This window comes from Ambystoma mexicanum, chromosome 6q (genome assembly GCF_040938575.1).
Source record: "Ambystoma mexicanum isolate Mex_15411 chromosome 6q, UKY_AmexF1_1, whole genome shotgun sequence".
In the NCBI taxonomy this organism is placed as follows: Eukaryota; Metazoa; Chordata; class Amphibia; order Caudata; family Ambystomatidae; genus Ambystoma; species Ambystoma mexicanum.
In genome coordinates, this window is record NC_090937.1 from 682,109,982 (window position 1) to 682,133,514 (window position 23,533).

Here is a 23,533-nt window from a genome sequence, read left to right on the forward strand (position 1 = left end):
TGCAATTAGCCAGGGAAAGAGATGGCAATACTTATTTTAAAAATGGTATACATATTTTTTATTAAATGGTCTAAGTACAAAGAAAACAAGCAAAGTAACATCAAGCTGTGCACATCAAAGGTTCAAGTTATCCCCCCAAAGGAGTAATTTCAATACCCAAAAATAAAGCCCAGTCCTAATCAAGCCAAGTCTTGACAGCTTTATCACAAGCACAAGATTCCCAGTGGATTTTAGAAGAGACTGGGTTGCAGTTGGCACTTTATAAATCACAAATAAATAATTAAATGTTCTAATTTGGTTATGCCTCTCCATTATTTACTGCAAGCAATAGGTACACTTTTTTGACTTGCCCCAGCTCACGCATACCACCTGCCCAAATTAACCATGCACTAGTCTTCACACCAAAGTGTTCACACTTCTGGTGATTTGCTCAAGTGCAGGGCTTTTCTGCATAGAGGAACAATACTTAGAGACTCCCTGTGGATTTTGCCAGCATTTTGGACCGAGAGCATCAGAGATTCACATTGGTGCATATGTTGAGTGGTTTTAGGTTCTGTTGCAAATATATGTGGATAATTTGATGTCTGTGTAGAGAAGGAGCTAAGCACCCCCCACCTCAACCAGTTTACCCACAATGCCTATATGTTGGAGACCAGAGTATGTGACCTATGCAGAACAATTGAAACAACAGATGCCAAAGGAAATCCTGGAGGCTACGTTCCCGTTCAGAAAACCATACCTGCATTCAAGACAGTGGACCTCATTACAAGTTCGGCGGTAGCCTTGCCGGTAAAACCGGCAGGCTGCTGCCGAACGTGCATATTTTTACTGTGCCTGGCAATGGGGAAATACAGGGGCATTATTTCCCCATTGCCAGGCGCCGGGAATGTATTACTGCCCATTCCCATTCGAGTCCCATAGAAAGAGGTCTGCTCGCAGGTGCCAGTACGCCCACCAGGTCAGACCTGGTGGGCGGGAAGGCACCTGCAAGCAGAACTAGTAGTTTGCCGGTCCGGTAACAACGGTACTGGTAAGCTTACTGGTACCATTGTTACCGGAGCAGCAAACTTGTAATGAGGCCCAGTATGATAGTAGTTTAAACAAAATCCCAGAAGAAGTAGGACGTCTGACTGACAGATTGGTGACCTCATGCAAGACTCGAGCTGATGTACATAGAAGAGATGCAGAGACGAGAGAATGCGGATATTCTATAAGGCATCAGGAATGTATCAAAGATAAGCAACATCTTGGGCTTAAGATGAAGAGGCTTATGCTGAAGAAATGATGAAGATATTAAGCCATTTCAATGTAGGAATACATAGGAATGAGTAAAAAATGAATGGTCTCATTATGAAATATAAGCAGAGCTGAGCTAAAGGAGAAAGGCTATCTTTTCCGTATTTTGGCGCAGTTAAAAAACAAATGGATTACAAGCGAAGTTCAGAAAGGTGAGGTTGAATGAGCCAAGAAGCCAAGATCGTATTCAGCTGAGAAGAACAGAAATGAGTTACATTTTTGTAAAGGAATAAACCTCCTGTTCAGAAGCTTGGACAGAACAAACAAGACGTCAGGGGCTCATTGGAAAATAGTATTTTTAATACACTGAAAGCTCAATTTTGTGGTCTCCAGTCACGTGGGGAGAAGAAGCTGGACAAGCATGATGGTCACACCTATGCACGAGGGCAGAGCGTGCCTCTACTCCCCTGTATCTTCCAGAGCAAAAGAACACTCCAAAGGACAAGTTCAAAGGCCCCAATTAACAACCGACCACTGAGGTGATGATGGATGATGTTCTAATTGGTGGGAAGCAGATATTTTGACTAACTAACCAGCACCTTGCAGTCTGGCCTGCATGCGGCTTGCATGGGCTGAAGGATGCTGACGGAGGTTAGAAGCCAACCAACGACAGAGGATCGCATGATTGGGGGGGGTCCTATAATTTTGTGGCCAATAGGACGTCGTATATTTAGTGACGTTTGTAGTGACCTGTTTTGTGGGAAGGACTTAGTTGCACCACCTGATGTTAAGAAACCTATCACCTTTCTCACGTCCATTAGACGAGTATGGATTGTATACTTAGTCATTCCCTTAGACCCTATCACTCTCTTCAGTAGGTTTTTGTAGTTTTCCACGTAGGAGGACGTTAGTAATACGCAGGTTGTACGTCACCTATGAACCTATGACGAGATTTTATTATAAAAGGTATGCTTTTTATGAAGTTCATTGAGAGACCTTACTATGATCCGTCCGATGACATTCGTTGTACTCCCTGTTTTAGATAATTGATATTAAACAAGTTATCTTTTTGGCAACTTCCTGAATCGTTTCATTTATTGATGTTTGAGTAACCTCTGCATCCCCATTCCTCTAAAATGTATTGCTGACCCGTCTTAAAGTGCTGGAAGTCCTCCAGTTCATCTGTGTTTTAAGTGACAGTTTTACCACAACCCATAATCTTAGTAGCTCAGCGATCTTACTGGCAGATCACCAAGATATTTGGCATTTGCACGTTAACATGCTTTGCCTTTGCAGCACCTTGGTTCAATAATGATTGCTTGTTTGTCTTTTGCACACTAAGCCTCAAGTGCATTTTTGACTGCCTCATTATGTTTCATGGCAGGCCCACAATCTCTCTCCCTATCAGACCAACTCTTCCTCTCCCGGTTACCTAAAATTGACACAGACCTGACCATGATGACAAATAAGAAAACCTATGTGCTTCGTAATGTTGCCAAAACTGATTTTTTTAAAACTGATTTGACTGAGGTCTTTCTTGATCCACCAGATCGAAATTGCTAAGTACCTTGTATTAGTACCCGGAGGGGGGTGTTTTGCAGCCTCCCAGCCAATGAGTAGGCTCAGAACAGGGTCTTTACTACACCGGTAAAGACCCCGCTCTGAGCCACCTCAGACCAGAGGGCCACCATCGTCCCTTTCCGGGAATCAAATAAGTTTGCTACCTGTGCCCCCTGTGTCCCCATCCCGCCTCCCCCACTCCCCTTTTCCACATATTTAAGCCAACCCATCCCTTCCACACTTATCTTGCGCTGCTTTGTACTTCACTGGCGCCGGGAATGGTCGTTTTCCCGGCGCATCTGCAACTCCCGAATGGTCGCCATGGAAAGGAAGAAGGGATTATGAGCAGTTCTTCTCCTCGATCTATGGCAGACATCTTTTTCTGAATTTTTATCGTGAGATGAGAAACAGCAAACACGTAGTTTCTCAGCTTGCGACGGAAACACTATGTACCCAGGTACCACTTAATTGCAGTATAACCCTCGGAGGGGGGCATTACCAGTAAGGTAATGCCCGGGCGGGGGTCAGTTGTAACTGCTGGCTCGGGTCATTACCTCAATGGTAATGCACCCCTCCTCGGGTTATATTGCTTAAAAACAAAGTGTGCATGTGTTTTTAATTGTAAATGGATAAAAACAAACCAGCCCCCTCAAACGAAACACAGAGTATTTTAGTCTTACCTCCAGTTCTGCCTTGTCCAAATAGAACGTTGGGGCGCAGACTGTCTTCATGCTCCAAGAGGTGAGGCAGGTAATAGTAGAGGTTGACAAACTGACCAGGAGCCTTGCTGGTGAAATTAAACTCTTTCCACCTGGTATCATCTACAAAAAAATAATAATTAGCACAAGGACATCATTATTAACCTTCTTTCAGCCAATCGGAATGTTTAGAGTGCATTCAATAACTACTGCTTTTGACTACATTGTTAACATTCTGTCTTCAGAAGCAGGCAGGGAAACTGCAATGCAATTTGCAGGCAAGAGTTTGTTTCAAAAAGGGATTTCCTCTCCAGTTGGCCGGGCGCACTGGGAAAATGACAAAAGGGCAATTTCCCAACAGGCTGGCAGGGAAGTCGCTCTCTGGGACAGAGCTGAAAAACAGTAAAACAAATTTTGAGAAAGACAAATTCCTGCAGAAACCTGCCTCCCTCAAAGGAAACGATTGCTGCAAAGCATGCTTGGCTTTTGTTTAGATGGAATGAGGTGCTTGATTTGATTTCAGCAATGTGATAGATGTGCCTGGGTAGCTACCACACATAGGCCTCCACTGTGAGTGAGTTTGAGACACGGGGCTAAGCTGTAGGGGCATTTCCATACTGCCCAGCACCAATATACACATTTAAATGACAGATTCTCTGACCCTAGATTGTAAAGTTGGCACCACTGTGCACCATACACCATTGGTCTGTTACAATCAACAGCAGCTTATCACGACTCCTACTTGCCAATGAAGTAACTGTCTGAACCTTATTAGAGAGTTTATCATCGGTTTCATTCTGCAAGAATGCTCTGTCCTGTGTTCTTGTGAATTTCATGATAACTAGTGAGTCCATTGCAAAAAGGGTTTAATAGCACCCAGGGATGTAACTATATGGTTGTTTTCGAAATGGCTGTCTTATTGGTTATGGTACTTACTTTTGGGTACAGTTGAAAAACACATACAGAAATATGTAACATTCAATTATTAATGAGTATTGAAGAAAGGTTTTCCCTATAGGCATGATCACGCAAAATTATATGAATTCACATATCTTCAGACATTATTTTGCAGCAGAGTTGCACAATATTGTATGTTTCTCATTGTTAACAACTATTCTTAAATAGCAAAGAATAACATTATTACATGCGTTCTTATAACCATGATGTTTATTAAGTAACCAACACTTATGCACATGCTTTGTGTTTCACCTATAGGGCCTATTGGGCCTCTTCAAGATTTCAGAATTTTACAAAGACCAAGTAAAATAATACAATTAAAATATTATAGTAATGCAATTGTTCCGACTATCTGGTCACTTATGAAATTTTTCATATTCCAAAAATAACACCCCGATACATAAAAAAGATGTTATAAATAGTATATGTTTATAGCATACAAAAACAATGTGGAGGCAAGGTTATACTTTTTTATACTTCAGGATGTTATGTTTGAAATATGAACAATTCCATAAGTGTGTTAAAAGATTTGGGGCCCATTTGAATTTTGTTAACACCACCTGTGAGGTCGAGGTAAAAATAGGTAGATTCCCAGCCTAAAATACCACCACCGGTATTCCCATGGTTCATTACTTATGGCAGTTGATCAAACCCTGAATTGAGCGGACAGTAAAATCAGGGGTATTTAAAAAAGATTTCCAATTTTACTGTTACCACCAAACTCTGAATGACCCCCTAATTTTCTGATTGTTTTCATTGGGCCTCATTACACGGTAGGCGGTGGACCAAGGTGCGGTTATAGCACCTTGGTCCATGCCGGTAAAATACCTGAACCGCCTTGGAGGAAAGGGGAATTACCGCCCTATTCCAAGGTTGGGGCGGTAATTCCCCCTTCCCCCATTGCCCTTCCCCATTCCCATTTTTGGCCCATAGGGCATAATGGGAATGGGAAAGGTGCTAATTACGGTACCGCAAATTGCGGTACCGTAATTAGCACCCTGGTCCCTTTGCGGGTTGGTTTTTAACACCTGCTAAAAAGCAGGCGTTAAAGTACCAACCCGCAAAGGGACCTCGTAATCAGGCGGTAAGGGTTAACGGTCACCGGTACCATTACCGGTGACCATTAACTCTTACCGCCTTCCGTGTAATGAGACCCATTGTCTTACCCACAGACACCTCTTATGTGACCAACAAAAGACACACAAATCAACAACAGATGCAGGTATATAAATAGAAAGTTACATCAACACAGATACATCCTTCTACCAATACTTCACACAGTCAAACAAACAAACTCAAACACATCACCCCAGTGACAGAAACTGAAACATACACGCACTGTCCATCTTACTTGAAAACACACATATAATAGGTCACTCCTGCTCCCTCTCCAGGGGTCAGGTGGATTCCCCTTGCAGTTCACTCTACTTCCATTAGTTAAAATATGCAGCCAACTTTCTAAGAAAGCTCAAATTGGGAGCACAATAAAAGCCACGTCCCCTTGGAATCTGTTGCTCTGCGATGCCCAAGTGCTGACCTCATAGCCCCAATTACAAGCAAGACCCCAACCACAGCTTCTTGTCACATCTGGTAGAGACTAACTGGCACATCATGGTTGTCTACTGTATACATGTGAGCCAGTTCAATGGAATGCGGTGGAGGGCAAGTAATGGACTTTGTGCGATCAGCAATTAAAGGGGATGAGAGAAAAGGAAGGGGGTGCATGCAAGAGACGGGTATTGAGTTAAGGATTCCAGGATGGAGCAACAAGGGAAGAGGCCTGAAAGTTAATTTTAAGGAACAGGGGTGATCAAGAATGTGGTACAAGGGAAAGACAATGGAGGGTGATGGGCAGGGAAAAGAGTTTAACTGACAGAGGTGTACACATCGAAAATGGCAAGGAGTTTGATTTGATTAACTTTACTCTGATCTGTGCCTGACCTGCATGCCACTGCACCCAATTGTGGGACTAGCACGACCCCTTTCTCATTTCTGACTTAAAATATATATCATCATCATCTCTACAAGAGCTTGGTCTCGGGCATTTGGTCGGTGGCGAGCCGTTGGTAGGCAACGTTGCCAAAGGAGAATTAATTTAAGTTTAAACAGAGCAAGAACAAGGAGTGAGAGTGAATTGTAGAAGCAAAGTGTGAAACTCTATTACTGATAGGCCAGGGTACATCCAATGGCTTGTCACCCCAAGGAAAATGGCAGTGATCATGGCATTTAGAGCAAATCTTCTTTTTGCTGGGGAGAGGGCACTTTACCCATCAGCAAATTGTACTGCGAGGAAGAGCAGTCCTTGTTGTCAAAGCGAAAGGAATGATTTACTGCATCTGTTATTCTTTTGGCCCATTTTAGCAAAACAAAGGAAAGGTTTCCTGATTCCAATATTAAGAGTGTGTATGTTTAGACACGCCCAACCAGCATTAAGGTTTTTATTGTCCGCTCAGGACCCACTGGCAACTAAAAATGGATATTCAAGGCATAAATTAGTTTTACAACATTGATTAGTTGAAATTGCCAAATACATGTTATTTGGTTAGCAATCTTAATTACATGATTAGCAATGTTTATATCATTACTTTCATTGCAAAACAAAATAATGTTCATATGCACCCTTATGTTATCAGCAAGTACAGTGCTGCCCATTGAGTGGCATAAGTACACAGCTAAGTTGTGCCCCAACTGCTTAACTGTGGATTTCCTTTTCTGAAACAATTCAGTGCCATTGTTTGACATGAATCCCTTATTTGTACGCTACCTCTTCTTTCCCCTCATGATCTACTTTCAATCGCCTGCTCTCAGCATTCTTATGGAAATCGCTATGCACACTCTCACATTGCCTCCCTCCTGTCTCTCCACCTTCTTTTCTGCCTCACCTCTAATACACATGCTTTATCCATCCTCTCTTCTATTCTTCCTCCTTGTGATTCGTGTCTTCGTTTTTCTATGAATCCATTATACCCGCCTCACCATCCGTTTCAGATACATTCGGTGACTATCATATTCGATTGTCCAACAGTTTGAGAGTAAATCTACACAAGCATTTTATTTAGAAAAGCTACAATTTCTTAAAACAGCTCCAGCAAGTAATCTAAAAATGGAGAATGACATGCTTTGTAGCCTTCTGATTTGCAGTGACTGGTAAACCTGGGTTATTTGTGAAGCGGCGCACTCTTATTAGACTGCTTACTAAACTGTGCAAAGAGTAGTTCACTAAGGGAGAGGATCTTTTCGATTTAAATATTTAGGATCATTACAGGGGTGGGGGGGGGGAGTATTCAGCATGGCAAGATGGGGAGACAGACTTTGAAAAAGGGCACATTTTCAGTAGGGAGTCTGCATTTCCACAGAAGGAGCAAGGCCCAACTAGCCATCTCCTTGAGCTCCCCCATCCTACCCCAACAACACTTTAGTTCATAGGCTCACTGGCACAAGGTGTAAACTACACTACATCACAGTGAGTACCAGTAGGTTCACAGCAGCATGGTAAATACCATATCATGTTGCCATTAAGCAACACAATGGTAATCGTATTATGAACGGCATAAGGATGAAAGGCAGAAACTGCCCTGCCAGAATTTCAACATATATATAGAGATTTGAAAAAGATCTGCAGAAATCTACATATATATTCACCCAGGGGTGCCAACTTTGTATTTTCGCCAGAGGGCAGAAATCAGTGTCCTCCCCAAATAGGAGCAAGAGACAAAGCAAAGCAAAGGATCCCCAATTCGTTCCCAGGGGGATTTTTTTTAGAATGTGCCCAAACTGCACTTGGCAGCACTTTTTTCAGTAGAAATCTAAAAAACAAGCTGTAGGAATATCATATAGTTAAGAACACATGATCTCAAAAACAGTCACCCAATCTGCTGAGATACCTTCCAGACTCGTCCGTTAGGGATCATGGCTCGGCTTTCAAAGAGTTCAACATAGGATTTGGATCCCTCTATACTGCTCAATATCACTGCGTTACCAAAGGTGCAGTTCCTGCAATTGACTTAAGTCAACTGTGTTTCATCTTCAGCAACATTCATTTAGGATATACATTTGAAAACGCAAAGCATGTTCATGGATTCAAAGTGAGGTTCAGGAGCGCAATGCTCAAGAGGAAAGTGGGCAATTGCCCCCATGTAGTCAGGGCCAATGTGTGCAGCTTTCACCATGGAATGAGTCCACTTAATTATCACAAGTACATGTTTTCTCTTCTGCCACGCAAAAGTATTGAACATGCAAAGTAACTGCTGAACAAAGCTAGTAATGCACATGAACGAAATGCCACGCTTTCTCACCTAATATAACCAATTCATTCAAACGTGTCTTAAAAATATGCTCAAACAGAGCTCTTAAATCTAAACTTTGACCACTAGCATTTTAGAGCATGCCCTTTTGCATTCGTGTACACCTTATACATGCAGAGGCACCAGAATGCAATATGTCAGCAGAACAATGAATTGGGGATTACTTCACACCGGATATGTGGCAATGCGAGATCTTGAGAGCTCTGTAAACTGGACTGGGAATAGTTCTCACTAGTATACACCCCTCCTGCTTGAAATCAATATTTAACAACCATATACATCTTCCTTTTGTTCATAATGTCTATAACATTTGCATTTCAAACAATCAACAGTAATACTTAACAAGGCTAGGCTACAGAAAAGATCTACTCCTACACTATTTGCAGTGCAGTACAGCCATTAGGAAAATATACCAGTTAGAAGTGCATTAATGAAATGAATGAGCCAGTATGGGAAAAAAAAGACTTGCAAGCCATCGGAGCTACTCAGCAGCTGAGGCCCTTTCTGGAACGTGCAGGTTCCTCATGGCTACTCGAGAGGCAGCAGATGGGCTGAAGGTACTGCTTCTTCACATTATTTTGGAAGATTTGGAGAGCAAGCAGTCCCTGTGCTGCGCGATAAGCATTCTGAATAAAATAACCTATACTTTCACTCCCTCTTACACTTGTTTTGTGAGAACTCGGATTATGTAAATCCTACACATTACAGTAGAATATGCATTGCTGAGAAAGCTGTGCTTCCACCAAGTAGAACTGAAAGTCGAGGAGTCTCGTTATTGCAGGGATACATTGCAACTGCTGTCATACAGGACCAAATGAAAGGTTCTAGTACGCGCAGAGCAACATAATTCTTGAAAGGGGGTGGGGGTGGAGGAGAGGCATTAGCGCTGAAAGCTCTGCCCCTGCCAATGCTGGTCCCCCCATTTAAACCTTCAAAAACCAAACAGTGTTGCCTACAATTGCTTCCATTCTACCTACAGAGCTCGAAAAAAGAAATGCTTCTGACTTTAAGCAGCTGGGGTGTTTATAATGCTATTTCCAGATCTCCTGGGAGTGTATGCAACTCCCTCTTGTTGGTACGTCAACTATTAATGTTGTATAGTTAATATGTGTTCTTTGATGGGAATTCATATTTATCTATCTGACAAAGTGACCTATACTTTATTTATGAACATATGTTTCAATTAAGACTTCACTTATATTTTTTGGGTTGGTTTATCGCGAACCGGGTTAAAAAAGTACATACAATTGTACAGACTAGTATTACAATTATACTGAGTTTTCATTAGAATGATATTCTTAGTCTGTATAATTGTGTCCACTCTGAGGTTTTCCCCTCATGATACAGACAATTAATAGGTTTCCATCTTGCAAATATATTGGTGCTTTGAAGGCTAAATTGAACAGTGTAGTGGTTTATAACAACTCTGCAGAACGTGTATTGTTGTTTCTAATATTTAAGATGGATGAGACAAAGTCTCCCCTGTTCTCTAAATTGAAAACTGTGGAATCAGGAAGGCAGGACTCGCATCCTCACCTTCCATGACCCTGAGCAAATAACTTATCACTGTACCTTATTTTCCTTACCTATTTGTAGAGAAAGCTTCACTCACATGGGTTTATAGTCTACACTGTTAATATGGGAATACCCCTGTGTCGGGGGGTGGAGATGGGCGGTAACGGCCCACCAGTCTGTGCCTTAGCGAGGGCTTTGGGCCGTGACTGCCCATGTCTGTGTCCCCTCCCTCCCCATCGACATGGGGGTGGTAGCAATGTGCTCCCCGCGGTACAGCAGGGATACAAATAGTTTTCTTTTATTAAGGGAAATGGGATGCACGCACACTGTGCAAGCCCAAACTCACATTAAAAAAAGATGGCCATCGCCATAGGAAAAGGCACGTAGTCCCATTTCCATGGTGGTGGCTGTGGCGGGTGGAGCGCTGGGAAAGGAGCACAAAGCTCCGGCCCTGCACTTAATTGGGGAACGAGGCGTTTGGAGAAAGGGTGAAATATGTTTTTTGGGGTGGGGAGAGGCTACATGTTGCCTCCTCACAATCAAGATGGCGCCACCTGGGGAAGGGTTTCGGGTGGCTGGAAATAGCCGAAGGTACACAGTGTGTTCTCATCCGTTGTTCCAGCTCTCTGATTGGCTGAGCACCCTTCCCCGGGTGCAAATCTATAAACACTCATAACTGTGATCATTTATATAATGTGTACTGGTGGGGAGGCAGGATACCAAGTGAGGGACTTGTGTTGTGGGTGGGTTGGGTAGACAGGGTACCAGGTACAGGGTGTGTTTTGTGGGCTGTGGACTCAAGAAGCCAGGTATGCTATTTTGCCATGTCAGCTCATGTTTGGTTTTGAGAGTGACCCCGGTTCAGCAATGGCTCGGTTCTTTCAATGAATTATCTAGCTTTGTCACCTCCTTACATTGGTCCAAAACTAAACATAGGATTGGATGGGATGAGAGGAGATGTAGCCTGCTATCAATTTGCAGACTGGACCAGGACATGGGAAACTTGGGCTCAAATCCCAGCTTTCCATTACACCAATTATATTATCTTTGTGAAATAATTTTACTATGTTTGGTATGTGAGAGAGTTTCCTGTGGTCCGGGTCTCTAAGAAACCACAAACATAACTGAAAAATGTGTTGCATACAAGGAAAGTAAGATCTGCTATATGTATGTACTTGTGTGTGGAGGGGGTGTATTGAATTTACTTTCTCTGGAAGATGGGGTCACTGCATTATGGACCTTGGATCACTGGACTATGGGTCAGAAAATTACAATTCCCTTTACCCCCCACTCCACTCAGGCTAAATGTTGCCAGTCCTCCTCTTCCAGTTGGACCATTTATTTTGCTGCGACATGCTATTTAACACATGTAAAAGAAAGAGAAAACATGGACACGTTTTTTTTCCATTATAAATAGTTTACTTTTAACATGACACCTAATGCATGCTCATGTTAATACTGTTCCAGTTAAACCAAGTTGCAAATAAGCGGTTTAATTTATGAAGACAATCATGTTATTTAAATGCATCAAAATAATACCACATTTCATGTACTAACTCAATGTGTCCGTTTCCCTGAATCACCCTTAAAACACAATTGTGTACCTCACCATGAAAACTCCAAAACATGTATTGCTACTACCACCATGCGCTAATAGTCTTATAGACCTCGGGAGGGGTCATTATCGCTTGGAATAATGACTTACCCTAATTTACAAGTTGGCGATGGGTCATAATCCAGCAAGAACGTCCATTGCCCTCATTCTATAAAGCTATGTAATCACCCTTTGGAGTAACTGTTTCTATTGCCTTTTCGAATTGAGGGTAATTTCATCTAAGAAATGTAGTGGTAATAATTCAATCTAACAAATTGTCCCTGAAGACAAGTCAAACTGGACAACTCCATTGTTCAAATGTACAGTCACATTCATCAGTGAGTGAGTGGATTGTTTATTTCGGATATGTAATAATCCAAAAAAACATAATAAAAATACTTAAAACATTATCATCGAAACACTTTATAAATAATATCATTTACACACCAATAGCCCACAGTAAGGCATCAAGAAACACTTCATTTTAATCACATAACAATATCATAAAATTAATCAGTCGAGCACGGCTCTTCTTTTCCACGCATGGTGTAAAAACATGCAAATTAAAATACACTAATTACATTTCTTAATGACAGTAATAATAGAAAAGCAGGTCTCCAGAACCCTTCAGAAAATCATAAAGATACTGTTTATGCAAGTCTTTGCATGTGGGACAAAAGTTCACAAAATGAGACAGGGTTTCAACATCTCCACAAAAACAAATTGTGCTGATATTGGACCCAATAGCACATCTACTGGTCACTGCCTTGACATGTGTTGCATTAAATCTAGCATGTGTCAAAGGTGACCTATGGTAAGGATCTGTGACAGAAATCAAGGTGTGGGGACTTCACCTCAGGGGGTGAGAGTGGGAGATATTGTTGTACTGTGGATGCTCGAAGACAAAGATTCTCTCTTTTACAAGCCCAAAGAGCAAGGAACTGTGTTTTAAGTATTGAACTAGGGACAGTTGCAAGACTTAATGGGTTGTTAAAGCCGGAACTCGCGCCCATGGATCCAAAGGCCGTTTTGATGTATTCCAACCACTCAATCTTCTGGCAATTACCCAGAGAAAATATGTGCGTCAACAAATGTGTGAGAAAATCATCACCCGACCACCACATGGCAATACCAGGAGAGAATAGGCGTAAGGAGCAAAATGTCAGATATAAAAGCCTGCCCCATCTCATGATGAGCACATGTAGGCTGCAGCCGATGCAGGCACCCTCAATAAACAAGAAAAGAAGCAATTTGACTCGGATTGAAACCCCCCTAAATTTCCTGTACCCCATAATTCCCCACCGTAAGCACCTACCCCCACCCCTTTATAATCAGTTAGCATGTGTGGGACTGAGGAATAATGCAACATTTTAGCAAAGCTAAAGCGACATCTGGTAGCCTGCATCATCTTTAGTCTTCTTGCATAGATGTTATCCTTCAATGTAAAATGACCATTGAAAATAATCCCCAGATATTCAAAATGCAGGCAGAAGGTTAATTTGTAGTCCAGTTGGTAAACCCTTGGGACATGCTGCCTGCTAGATGTAAAGCAATTGACAAAGCATTTCACTTTATTGACTTTAGACACAATCAGGAAATACAATTCACATAGCCTTCCACTAAACTCTGCAGGGACTTGGGTATTCTGCTTTAAAGAGTTTCAATGCCCACATAGTCAGGACCGGAAACTTTCTTCCCTCACAGTGAGGTACATCTGCGCCCAGTCCCTCCAGGCACAGAGGAAGCCAATTAATGTACATTTTAAAGCGTAATGGGGCCAGGATACAGCCCTGATGGACACACTTGGTCACGGTTATGCAATCATTGACCTCGCCTCCATTGCCATGTGGAATAAAGACTCTGGTATCCACATATAGAGAATACAACACACTCAGCAGTGATTAAGGAACCCCCATAACGTCAAAAAATCTCCAGAGGAAACTCTGGTCTACGTGGTCAGAAAGGAAACTCCGATTCATGAGGCCACAGACAGGAGCCCTCAAAATGGTAAGACACTTGGAGAGAATTACATATACCATGTCCATTCCAGTTCTGAACAACAAATGTGTATCCGATAATAGGGTATGATTAATAGCCCATTCTTCGAATCTCATTAGAACACCAGAAATTAACTGGTGGTACCATCCAAGAGTGTAATCGGACGGTAGAAGGTCGGGAGTGATGTGTTCCCTTTCTTAAATATAGGAACAATTGTTCAGATTTTCCAACTTTTGAGTATAAAGCCAATGGACAGCAGTGCGTTGAAGACCTAAGTAGGGGAAGGGCCCCATAACTGAACACAGAAGTGAAAATATAATTCAGCACTCCATCAGCCCCAGGAGCCTTAAAACATTTCTGCCGACCAATGACTAATTTGACTTCCTTACCAGAGAAAGGTACCAAAATGGTACCTTCAAAATTAGAGTACCCAGCAATACTGTCGCCAGTACCAGAACAGTGCGGTAAAGTGGCCAACCCAATCCTGTTCATTGATTTGTGCTTCTGGTATATCACAAAGGCCCAGACCTAAGTTGTTCGAAATTCTTGGCAATAATCCCCCAAAAACCTTTGTTATTGCGTGTGGCAGACACACACAATGCTTCCTAATAGGTCCTGTCAATCTCCTGCTTCAGCAAGGCTAGTTACTGTTTACATTCCGCTTGCCTTTGCCTGATCATGGCCATATTCAGGTGCTTAGCCTTAGGAGCCCCTAGAAGGGCTTTCTTTTTCCTCTTGCACTTGGCTGAAAGCCAGGTATTAAGCTTCCACCTTGACTGACGCTTCTTATATTTCTTTATCCCAAAACGTTCACCACATGATGCGATAAAGCGCTCAGAATAATTTGTGGAGTAGTATTGGGGCTAGGACAAATCCTTGAGTTTTCCTCATTAGCTTTCATAACTTCCCTCAGATAGTCCATTGCTATGTCTGGCCTCTAATGCAAGGCACGTCCATTGGTGTGTTTTGCCAGTTGAACAGGATAGTGCAAGTCCGTATCAGAGGCTGAGTCGCTATAACCAGATCAAAGGTAGTAGTTAGTGATCACTATTGCAGAGGTAAAGTATGTCAAAGCCTTTAATATGGTTCCAGCTTCACATGGCGACCAAAATGTAGTCAAATATTGTTCCCAAAAGGTGCCCAAAGGTAAATGTAAAGTTGCAGGCATACAGATTCAAACCTCCCGCTGTCGGCTGCATAGCCTGTTTCAATCACTGTGTCCCACAGTATAGAGTGGCGTTTGAGGACCTGAAATCCAATAAACATGAGCTTGTGACAGAAAAGGAGTGTTACTCATCTTTATCATAGAGGAGCTCTTCCTCTGATCAAATTAGAATAGTCAAATCTGACCTAAGGCCATCAATATCATGTTTCCTGATTCCTTGAAGAGTTAGAAGTGCATCCACTGACTTGTCTCCATTACGGATATAAAGGTTAATAAAACACAGTTGTTTAGTCTAAATGATATTGGCAATTAGAAAGAGCAGGTTAGGGTTATGGACATGCAGGTGTTTAATGCTCCAACCCAACGTGTTAGCTATATAAGTAGCCAGCCGTCCCGAAGATCTCCCCTTACTGCTGGATCTTACAGCCTGCTTGTGGAACAGCATAAAGCCTTGGAGATGTATGGGCTTGGTTACCCCAGGACCCATCCCACACTTGTTTATGATGGCCAGCAATATTTCACCCAAGAATCCTATTAAGATTAGAGTCCATTTACAAGAATTTCTAGCCAGGCACCATAGCGTCTTTGTGTGTTGCCCAGCTATTGGTAACGTTGGGCCCAGCCCTCCCAAGACTGCCTCAGATGAAGTGTGCACCTGATCTAGAAGTCAATCCTCTCCCTCCATATAACCAAAGCATTCAAATCTGTTTGAGTGTTAGGGTTACCCCATGGTTAAACATAGGGGCTCCCAATACTATAACCCAATACTATAAAATATCCTACCTATGTAGATCATAATTAGAGGATCTATGAATTGTGTTAGAATGGTTACAATGAGGATCAGACCATAGACGTTTGATCCTAAGGTTTGTAAACTAGCTCCAAAGATACAAGATTGATCTCTGATGGCCCCAGTTGGCACTGCATACCTGTCCATAATAGATCAGAGACCTTAGACGTGTGATTGAGAGTAATGGTAACAAAATCGCACAAAATAGATTTCTTGCTGCGACCCAGCAATGAGGAATGTTTTGGCATAAAAATATTGCCTCGTTTAGACAGGGCAAAGCCACAGGTATTTTTAGCAAAATTCACTGCCCTATTCATTATAAAGAATATTGCAGCTGTGAGGCATTCTGCTCAGTGTAGGGAGCTGTAGCAATTTGTCCAACGTATTCTAGCCTCGGGAGAACTTTGTCAATATGAAGAACCTGGTTTTGCTGAATAGCTAGGCCTTTTTCAAAAGCATATTCAGGATAGGTTTCCTTTAAGTTGGACAATTTACTAAGGCTATTATTGGCTACATCACCTACACATTGAGACATTTGCCCCGTTGGCGTTACTAACTGTGGCATTAAAATTATTTTTAGGCATAATGGGTGTAGGTGGGCTCCAATTATCGACCTGTCACAAGAGAGCCTCAAGATACTCTGAAATTAGTTCTGCACCCTCCATTTAGACTAACTGATTTTTCTGCTGGCATTATTTTTTCCTCCATTGATCTTAGGAGTACTTACTTTCTTCCCTGTATGATGCAGCCGCACACCCTCGACGCAGTTGGATTTCAACTCATCGCTGCACTGCCTTTAGCCAATTTCACCTCAATAGCCAATCAGTGGCAATGGGAGGCGGGAGCCTGTCAATTCTTCAAAGGCCCACATCGGGGTCTTGTCCGTCCCCATCAGTGCTGGCTGTGCTCCTGGCCCAACGTCCTGGCATCATCATCCAATATGCTTAAAGCATAGCCACACTGAACGATCCTCCGGACTGTTTCTTCCTGACCCGCGCCATCAAGTGTGTTCAGTGGCTGCCTCATCCCCATAGAAGCTCTTCTTCTCTGCCTTCCAAGTCTTCAATTCTGAAAATGCTGCACGCTATATGCTGACTCTGTTTTTTGCCTTCACTCTGCGACTCACTACATCTACCGATTGCTGTGATGCCCTTCCTGTGTCCTCAATATCGGTTTGTTTGAAAATCGTTTTTAGCTGTGCCCTCTTGCTGCATAGATAGTGCCCGTTTTCCTGAAAATTGTGCTGTCTCCCGGAAAATCGTTTTTAGCTGTGCCTGTTTGCTGCAGAGTAAGTGCTGATTCATCTGACTCCCCCTCTCAATCGCCCCCTGGCACCCTCTGTATCCTACACTCTTTGTTTTCCCTTGGTAAGTGTCCTCCTCAGCACTGCAGTTAGCTATGTCGCTATCTATCTCCCCTTCTCCAACTGCTTCTTTATTTCCTATCCCTCTCCTATCACTAAATCTGTCCAGAAGCAATTTAAGGAGGACATACTGGGCTCCAACCCAGGCCTTCCTATTGCAGACACCTATGTCACTGCTTCCACCAGAGAGACTCTCACAGACATTCACTTTGTCGTTCCATCACCCGACCTATGGACTCAGAACATGGTCGCCTTTCTCTCTCCTATCGCCTCTTCCTCCATTAATGGTGGCAACCGCTGGGAGGTCCTCCTCGACTTCTTCTCCATTTCCAGGGTCATCATTACTGTCTATCTAAATGGAACCGTCATGGTTCAGGGGCCTCAACCCCAACCTTCTTCTATTTGACAGGCTCCTACCTTGCCTCTCAAACCTTACCTCTCCCCCTGAACAGGCCCCCGCGCCTGCTGTGTTTTACTCATCCTCAGCACAAGCTCCCTTGCCTGCTGTACCTTCCTCCACCTCTGCACAAGCACCCTGGCCTTGCATTACTGTCCCGGCTCCGCTGTCGGCCTTGGCTCCTCCACCATCCTCCACTATTGCTCTGCCTCTCTTGCCACCCTCGGGTGGGACAACTGTCCTCTGCGCCCCCCAACCCCACCACAGAAGACCTTAAAAGATGGTAAACTGCTGCATATTGCCACGCTAAACTCTCACTCTGCTGTCAAACACCTGTCCAACATCTGCAACATCCTTGAATGCATGGATCTTGAGATGCTTGCCATCACAGAGACAGGGTTCAAGGATAGCTCTGTCAAGAGCTTTGACAGACTCCTCCCTGAAGAATACAAGATCCTCTCTGTACCCAGGCCCAAAGGGTCAGGAGGGGGAGTGGCATTGATTTTCCAAGAATGGATACATGTGTCCATCATCCCCACTCCGGCATATTCCCCCTCTTTTGAATGCCTAGTCTTCGGGCTCTCACTCTGTCCTAAATCTTCTCTCTTTATGGCCACCTTCTATCAGCCACCATGCCCTCTCCCCCTCTATCTTACCTTCTGGCTCCACGCACACAGCGGGCCACACTTTGGATGCTCTCATCTCTGCCGACATCTCTCTTTCTATCCCTCTCACTACCTCTCTCTCTTCGACGGACCACTCTCTTCACACTTGAAGCTCTCCTCTCCTTTTGCATCGGTACACCCGGCACGGCCACTTAAATTCAAAGTCACCAGACCCATGAAAAGAGTGACAGCAGCTGCCTTTGCCTCCACCTTCTGCTTCTGTCCGCCTCCTACGGCGGACTCCCACGCTGACACAGCCCTCACTAACTTCAAACTCTATCTCCAACACCGTTGACACTCTTGCCCCCGTCATGAGGGTCCGACTGGAGCCTTCCAAAAAGTGCAACTCTTGGTACAACTCTGATCTGTCTGCCCTTAAACACAAGCATAGGGTATCTGAACGGAAATGGAATGCATCAGGCGGACCCTCTGACAAACTGGCCTGCTGCATCCTTCAAAGGCAATATCGGCACCAAGAAAAGAGTCTTTATTGAAACCTGCATCTCTGCGACATCAAACAACACAGCCAGACTTTTCAAAGTCTGTAAGGAACTGGCCAATCCTGCAGCAGCCTCCTCTCTGTCACACCTAACCAGGACCTCTGCTCTGCCTTGGCTTCTCACTTCACCGCAAAAACCCATGACATCCTTTCCTCTCTCAATTCCACACCACATCTGACACAAACACCCCTGGAGCCTCTCTTGGCCCCTCCACCACTTCTCCTCTCTTCTCTCACTCCCATCACACCAGATGAGGTCACCAGACAAGTCTGGTCTATGAAAGCCTCATCCAAACAGGTGGACCCCTGTTCCTCCAAAACCATTAAGGACAACATTCACTCCCTCATTCCAGCATTGGCTGATCTCTGCAATCACTCTTGCCAGTGCAGTTTTCCCAACTTCTCTTAAGCACTTTCTTGTGCACCCTCTGCTTAAGAAACCCTCTGCCAACCCCTCCATTCTGGTAAACTACTGCCCCATCTCTATCACCGCTTTCCTGGGCAAACTCCTGGAGAAGCTGGCTATCTCTCAGCTCACCCTCCACACTGAATCTGCTGGTTGCCTCCACGACCACAAGTCTGGCTTTAGAGCATCCAGAGGCACAGAGCATCCAGAGGCACAGAAACTGCTCTTCTGAACACCCATGAAGACCCGCTATCAAATCTCGACACTAACTCTCCCTCTGTCCCCATTCTTCTTGACCTCTCCTCTGCATTTAACACAGTAAACCACAACATCCTGATCACACGTCTCTGTGACACCCTAGGAATCACATGTCAGGCTCTGGCGTGGTTAACCTCCTTCCTTTCTGACCGCCTATCCCAGGTGGAACTTGGGTCCATTCTAATTATCACTCTTTCAACCTTCAGCGTCCACCAGGGTTCTCACCTATCCCCCTGGTTGTTCAATGTCTACATGGCTGCCCTAGCACGTGTCATTGCCAGTTTAACCTCCAACTTCCAGTGTTATGTGGATGACACGCAACTCTCCTTCAGGCTACTCTCAGCCACCTCTTCTACCTCACTCAAATCGGACTGTCTGCAATTCAGTCATGGTGTGCTGCAAACAACCTTTGCCTAAACTCCAGTAAGACTGAGATTGTTGCCATTGGGAATCCTAATCCCGCTTTCCAACTCTCACTCTGGCCGGTCTTTCTTGGCCCTGCTCCCGCACCCACTTCGAGGCAAAAAACCTTGGGGTCACCTTCAACTCCACTCTCTCCTTCTCCACTCACATTTCGGAAATCTCCAAAAAGTCCAACTATCAGCTGCACCTACTCAGAGGTACTCTTTCTTTTCTCACCTTCCCCCATAGGCTCACTGTCTCCAGAGCCCTCGTTCTCTGAAGACTGGACTACTGCAGCAGCCTCTTTCTCAACCTCCCTGCCTCTGCTTTGCACCCTCTGCAACTCATCCAGAACAGAACCACAAGATGTATCCTTGGCCTCAAGTCCAGGGAACACATCTCTCCAGCACTGAAATCCCTCCACCGGGTTCCCTGTGGCTGCAAGGATCAAGTTCAAGACCCTCTGCATTGTCCACAAGGCTTTCTCTTGCCTGGGACCCACCTATCTGTACCAATGCCTTCCTAAATGCTGTCCTTCCCAAGCCCTCCGTTCATCTACCTCAACCCTTCTGCGAGTGAGCCGGTTCTCTAAGCAGAGATTTGGAGGGAGATCTTTATCTTCAGCAGGGGCCTCCCTCTGGAATAGCCTCCCTGCCGCCCCCTGTCTTGAGCCTGATCTCCTTAAATTCTGGAAACTCCTTAAGACATTCCTCTACTCCTCTTCCTTCTCTCCCTCTACCCCGCTCACCTCTCTTCCGCTCTATCCCTTTCTCCCTCCTTTTCCACACAGCTAGCCGACTGGCCACTGGGCGTACCTCAGAGGCTCACAGGTCCCTGGCACCCTCGCCAGTCTTCTAGCACTTGCCTCAGGGCTTGCACGTGCCTCATTGCTACTGCACTTGGTCAGTGACCCACTGAGAATGGCATCTCTCAGCACTTAACCAGTTTCCAACTCGGTGCATCTGGAATTCCCCCCCCCTGCACTTGTCCTCTTCCCCTACGCCCCTCCCATCTCCTGTACCGTTTGTGCACTTGATCGATCTGAACGTACCATGCCTTGAAGATCGCCTATCTTTTCCTCCCTGTCTCCCCTCCTGCATGATGGCGCCTCTATGCTCTTGGAAAAACTGCATAATCGTTGTCAGACCTAGTTCCTGTTATCAACACTGTTAATTGTATTATATGCACTTACTCTGCCTGGGCAGACTGGTATTGTTCAGAAACTCATGGGCTCTGATGATTGCTTTTCTGCCCTTGTTCCCTCCCTACGTGAGCGCTTTGAAACACTTGCCTTGTGTATAGATGCTTTACAAACAAACATTACCATACCATACCAATGTCATAAATGATTGACAGACATGTACAATATATTTGAGACTTGTCCAGATGTGTACATATCAAAACCTTTAGCTTAAATATACACAACAATGAAATAAGTCATATTCTACCAGATTAAGTGCAGATCTGAACAGCTATCAAAAGAGATATTGCACAACTATTATTGATAAGCATACATCTTCAAATAGCTGGAAGGCAATAAGGATAAACATGAAAATAAACAAAGGGACATTTGTATAGAAGCAGAATGTTTGGAGGCAAATGTTTGTTATAGATGGAGTGATGAATGTAATATAAGGTATGTTAATGTGAATACAAGTGATTTGCCCATATAAGAGTCTTAAACAGCGTAACCTGTGCTATTGTTGCAGCCTCTATGCACTGCTGTGGACTTGTGTTTAAGATGACTAGTCGTTGAATAATTACAGGGGTGGCCCACAACAATTCAAATGTTTTGTATCATGTGTTTGTAATGAGAACTATAAAATACAACTATGAAGCCTTGGATGAATCCTCATCTCTAGGCCTGGATGAACTTTACCTACAGAACCTCGGATCTCACACATATCTAGAGTGATTCGACCATGTGGAACTTAGGTCAAACATTTTAGAATGTTTGTCTGATGTTTGACCACATGGTTTAAAGGGGGAATAGTGCTTGGAGCTGGTTTCAGCCCTGTGCATCTTTCGGAGAGAGGAGGATGTTGCTGGAGACGGGCTTAGGAAAGGGGGAACTCAACTTGAGTGGCATTACAGTACTTCAGTAGGAAGTAGGGCGTAGAGAGAGAATGATTGACTATGGACTTCAGTTTACATAGGGTTTTCTTAGGTAGCACTGCAGCGAGAATGGAGTGATTTGAAGTCGGCAAAAACATGAGTGCCATCTGGTGTGAGTATTTTGGGTGGGGATTCATGCGAGGACGTTCACCTTTGGTGACAGAGGCCAACATGTCCACTCTTGTTTCCTTTGGGGCAGGTGAGAGGAGGAGCAAAGAATCGGGGTGAAGGGACACACACCAGTCACTGTCTGTTGTACAGAGGGAATGAAACAAATACTGTTGGGCGACACCTGGGAGGAAGATCAGGGAATACTAAGGAAACCATTTAGGAGAGCCAGGCTTGTGTCATTTCGGTGATGAATTATAAGAATTTCGGGCACCCTGGGTTAGTGATACACTTATCAGTGTGCATCTTTTGAAGTGAGTGCACAAACTATGTGCCATTGGATAAGAAATGGGAGAAGGAGCAGGAAGAGCAGAGAATCCCCAAGGATAGTTTATTGGAGAGTCATTCAAGCATGATCTTTGTGAGAGGAAGCAGCAGCGATTCAGGGAGGCAGTGATAATGCAGGCAGCGAGTGAACAACACATTTCGAAATAATGTTGGCAGCACAACAATGAGACAGAAGCAGGAGGAGACATTCTGTCCTTTGTCTTTTCACATAGGCAACTTCACTTTCTTTGGCCACTGGGGAAGGCAAAATTGCATGCAGTCAATTGAAGCCATCATCCAAATCACACTCCACTGCCCCGTCACAAGTCACACAGAACCAGTACATGCACAGGTATTGCCCCACAACGAACATCCAATGGACCAAAAGAGAAATCTGCACTTTCAGTTCCTCCCACCATCTCAGGAGCAGATGATGGTGGGTGTGATGAATCAGCAAGGATTCCCCCAGAAAACCTGGCCTGGGACCCATCTCATGCGGCCAGGGAAAGGGCGACACTTTCTGATCATGACCTTGGTGGTGGTGTTCTGCGGGAGGATCACATGGGGGGGGCAGGTCAGGAAGAATAGGAAACCCCCTTATTCAACTTTTCCCGAAGCCCCACTCTTCTAATGGCATATTGTAAAACACCAGAGATAAGAACACCTAATTATTCCATTAGGGACTTCAAGTCCCAGAATTCCCTAAGTACTGGGACGAAGAAGAGGGTTGTACAGGCACAATGCTGAAGGAGCGGTCAGCTAATTAGTGTAGCTGACCCACACCTGAGGGGGACTGAGAGGCTTAAAACAGCCCCCTTGGGTGCAGGCCATGGAGTTGGCTTTGCTGTTGATGAGCAGAGGAAATCAGAAGCAGAAGGCACATAGTTCGTGTTGACAACCCAGACAGAAGCTGGAGAAAAGAGGATGCCAGGACCACTGCAAAACAGATACCAGCTGCCAGTCCGGAGAGGGTCTGGATCCCCAGAAAGCTGAAGTGCAGAGGTTGCGCAGTGGGTAGCGAACCAAAGGGAGGCTATTTCCCATGTGACGTGTTCTGCAAAGGCTGCGCAGCGTGAAGCGTGCAGGAGGCTGTTTCAGGTGGCTGGCGTGCACCTGTGAGCCTCGAGGCCGTCTCTGGTGCCTGGCTTGTACTAGAGGGCCTCCACAGTGAAAGAA

General features: G+C 44.3%; 1 protein-coding gene across 3 annotated transcripts in view; it reads right to left on the bottom strand.

The window, feature by feature from the left end:
• MGAT4D (MGAT4 family member D) overlaps window positions 1–23,533 on the bottom strand; it is an 877,674-nt gene that overhangs the window by 572,149 nt on the left and 281,992 nt on the right. For all 3 annotated transcript variants that reach the window (XM_069631175.1, XM_069631174.1, XM_069631176.1), the window contains exon 3: window positions 3,477–3,617. In XM_069631175.1, coding sequence (XP_069487276.1) covers window positions 3,477–3,617 — 141 coding nt within the window. The remainder of the gene's footprint in view (window positions 1–3,476; window positions 3,618–23,533) is intronic.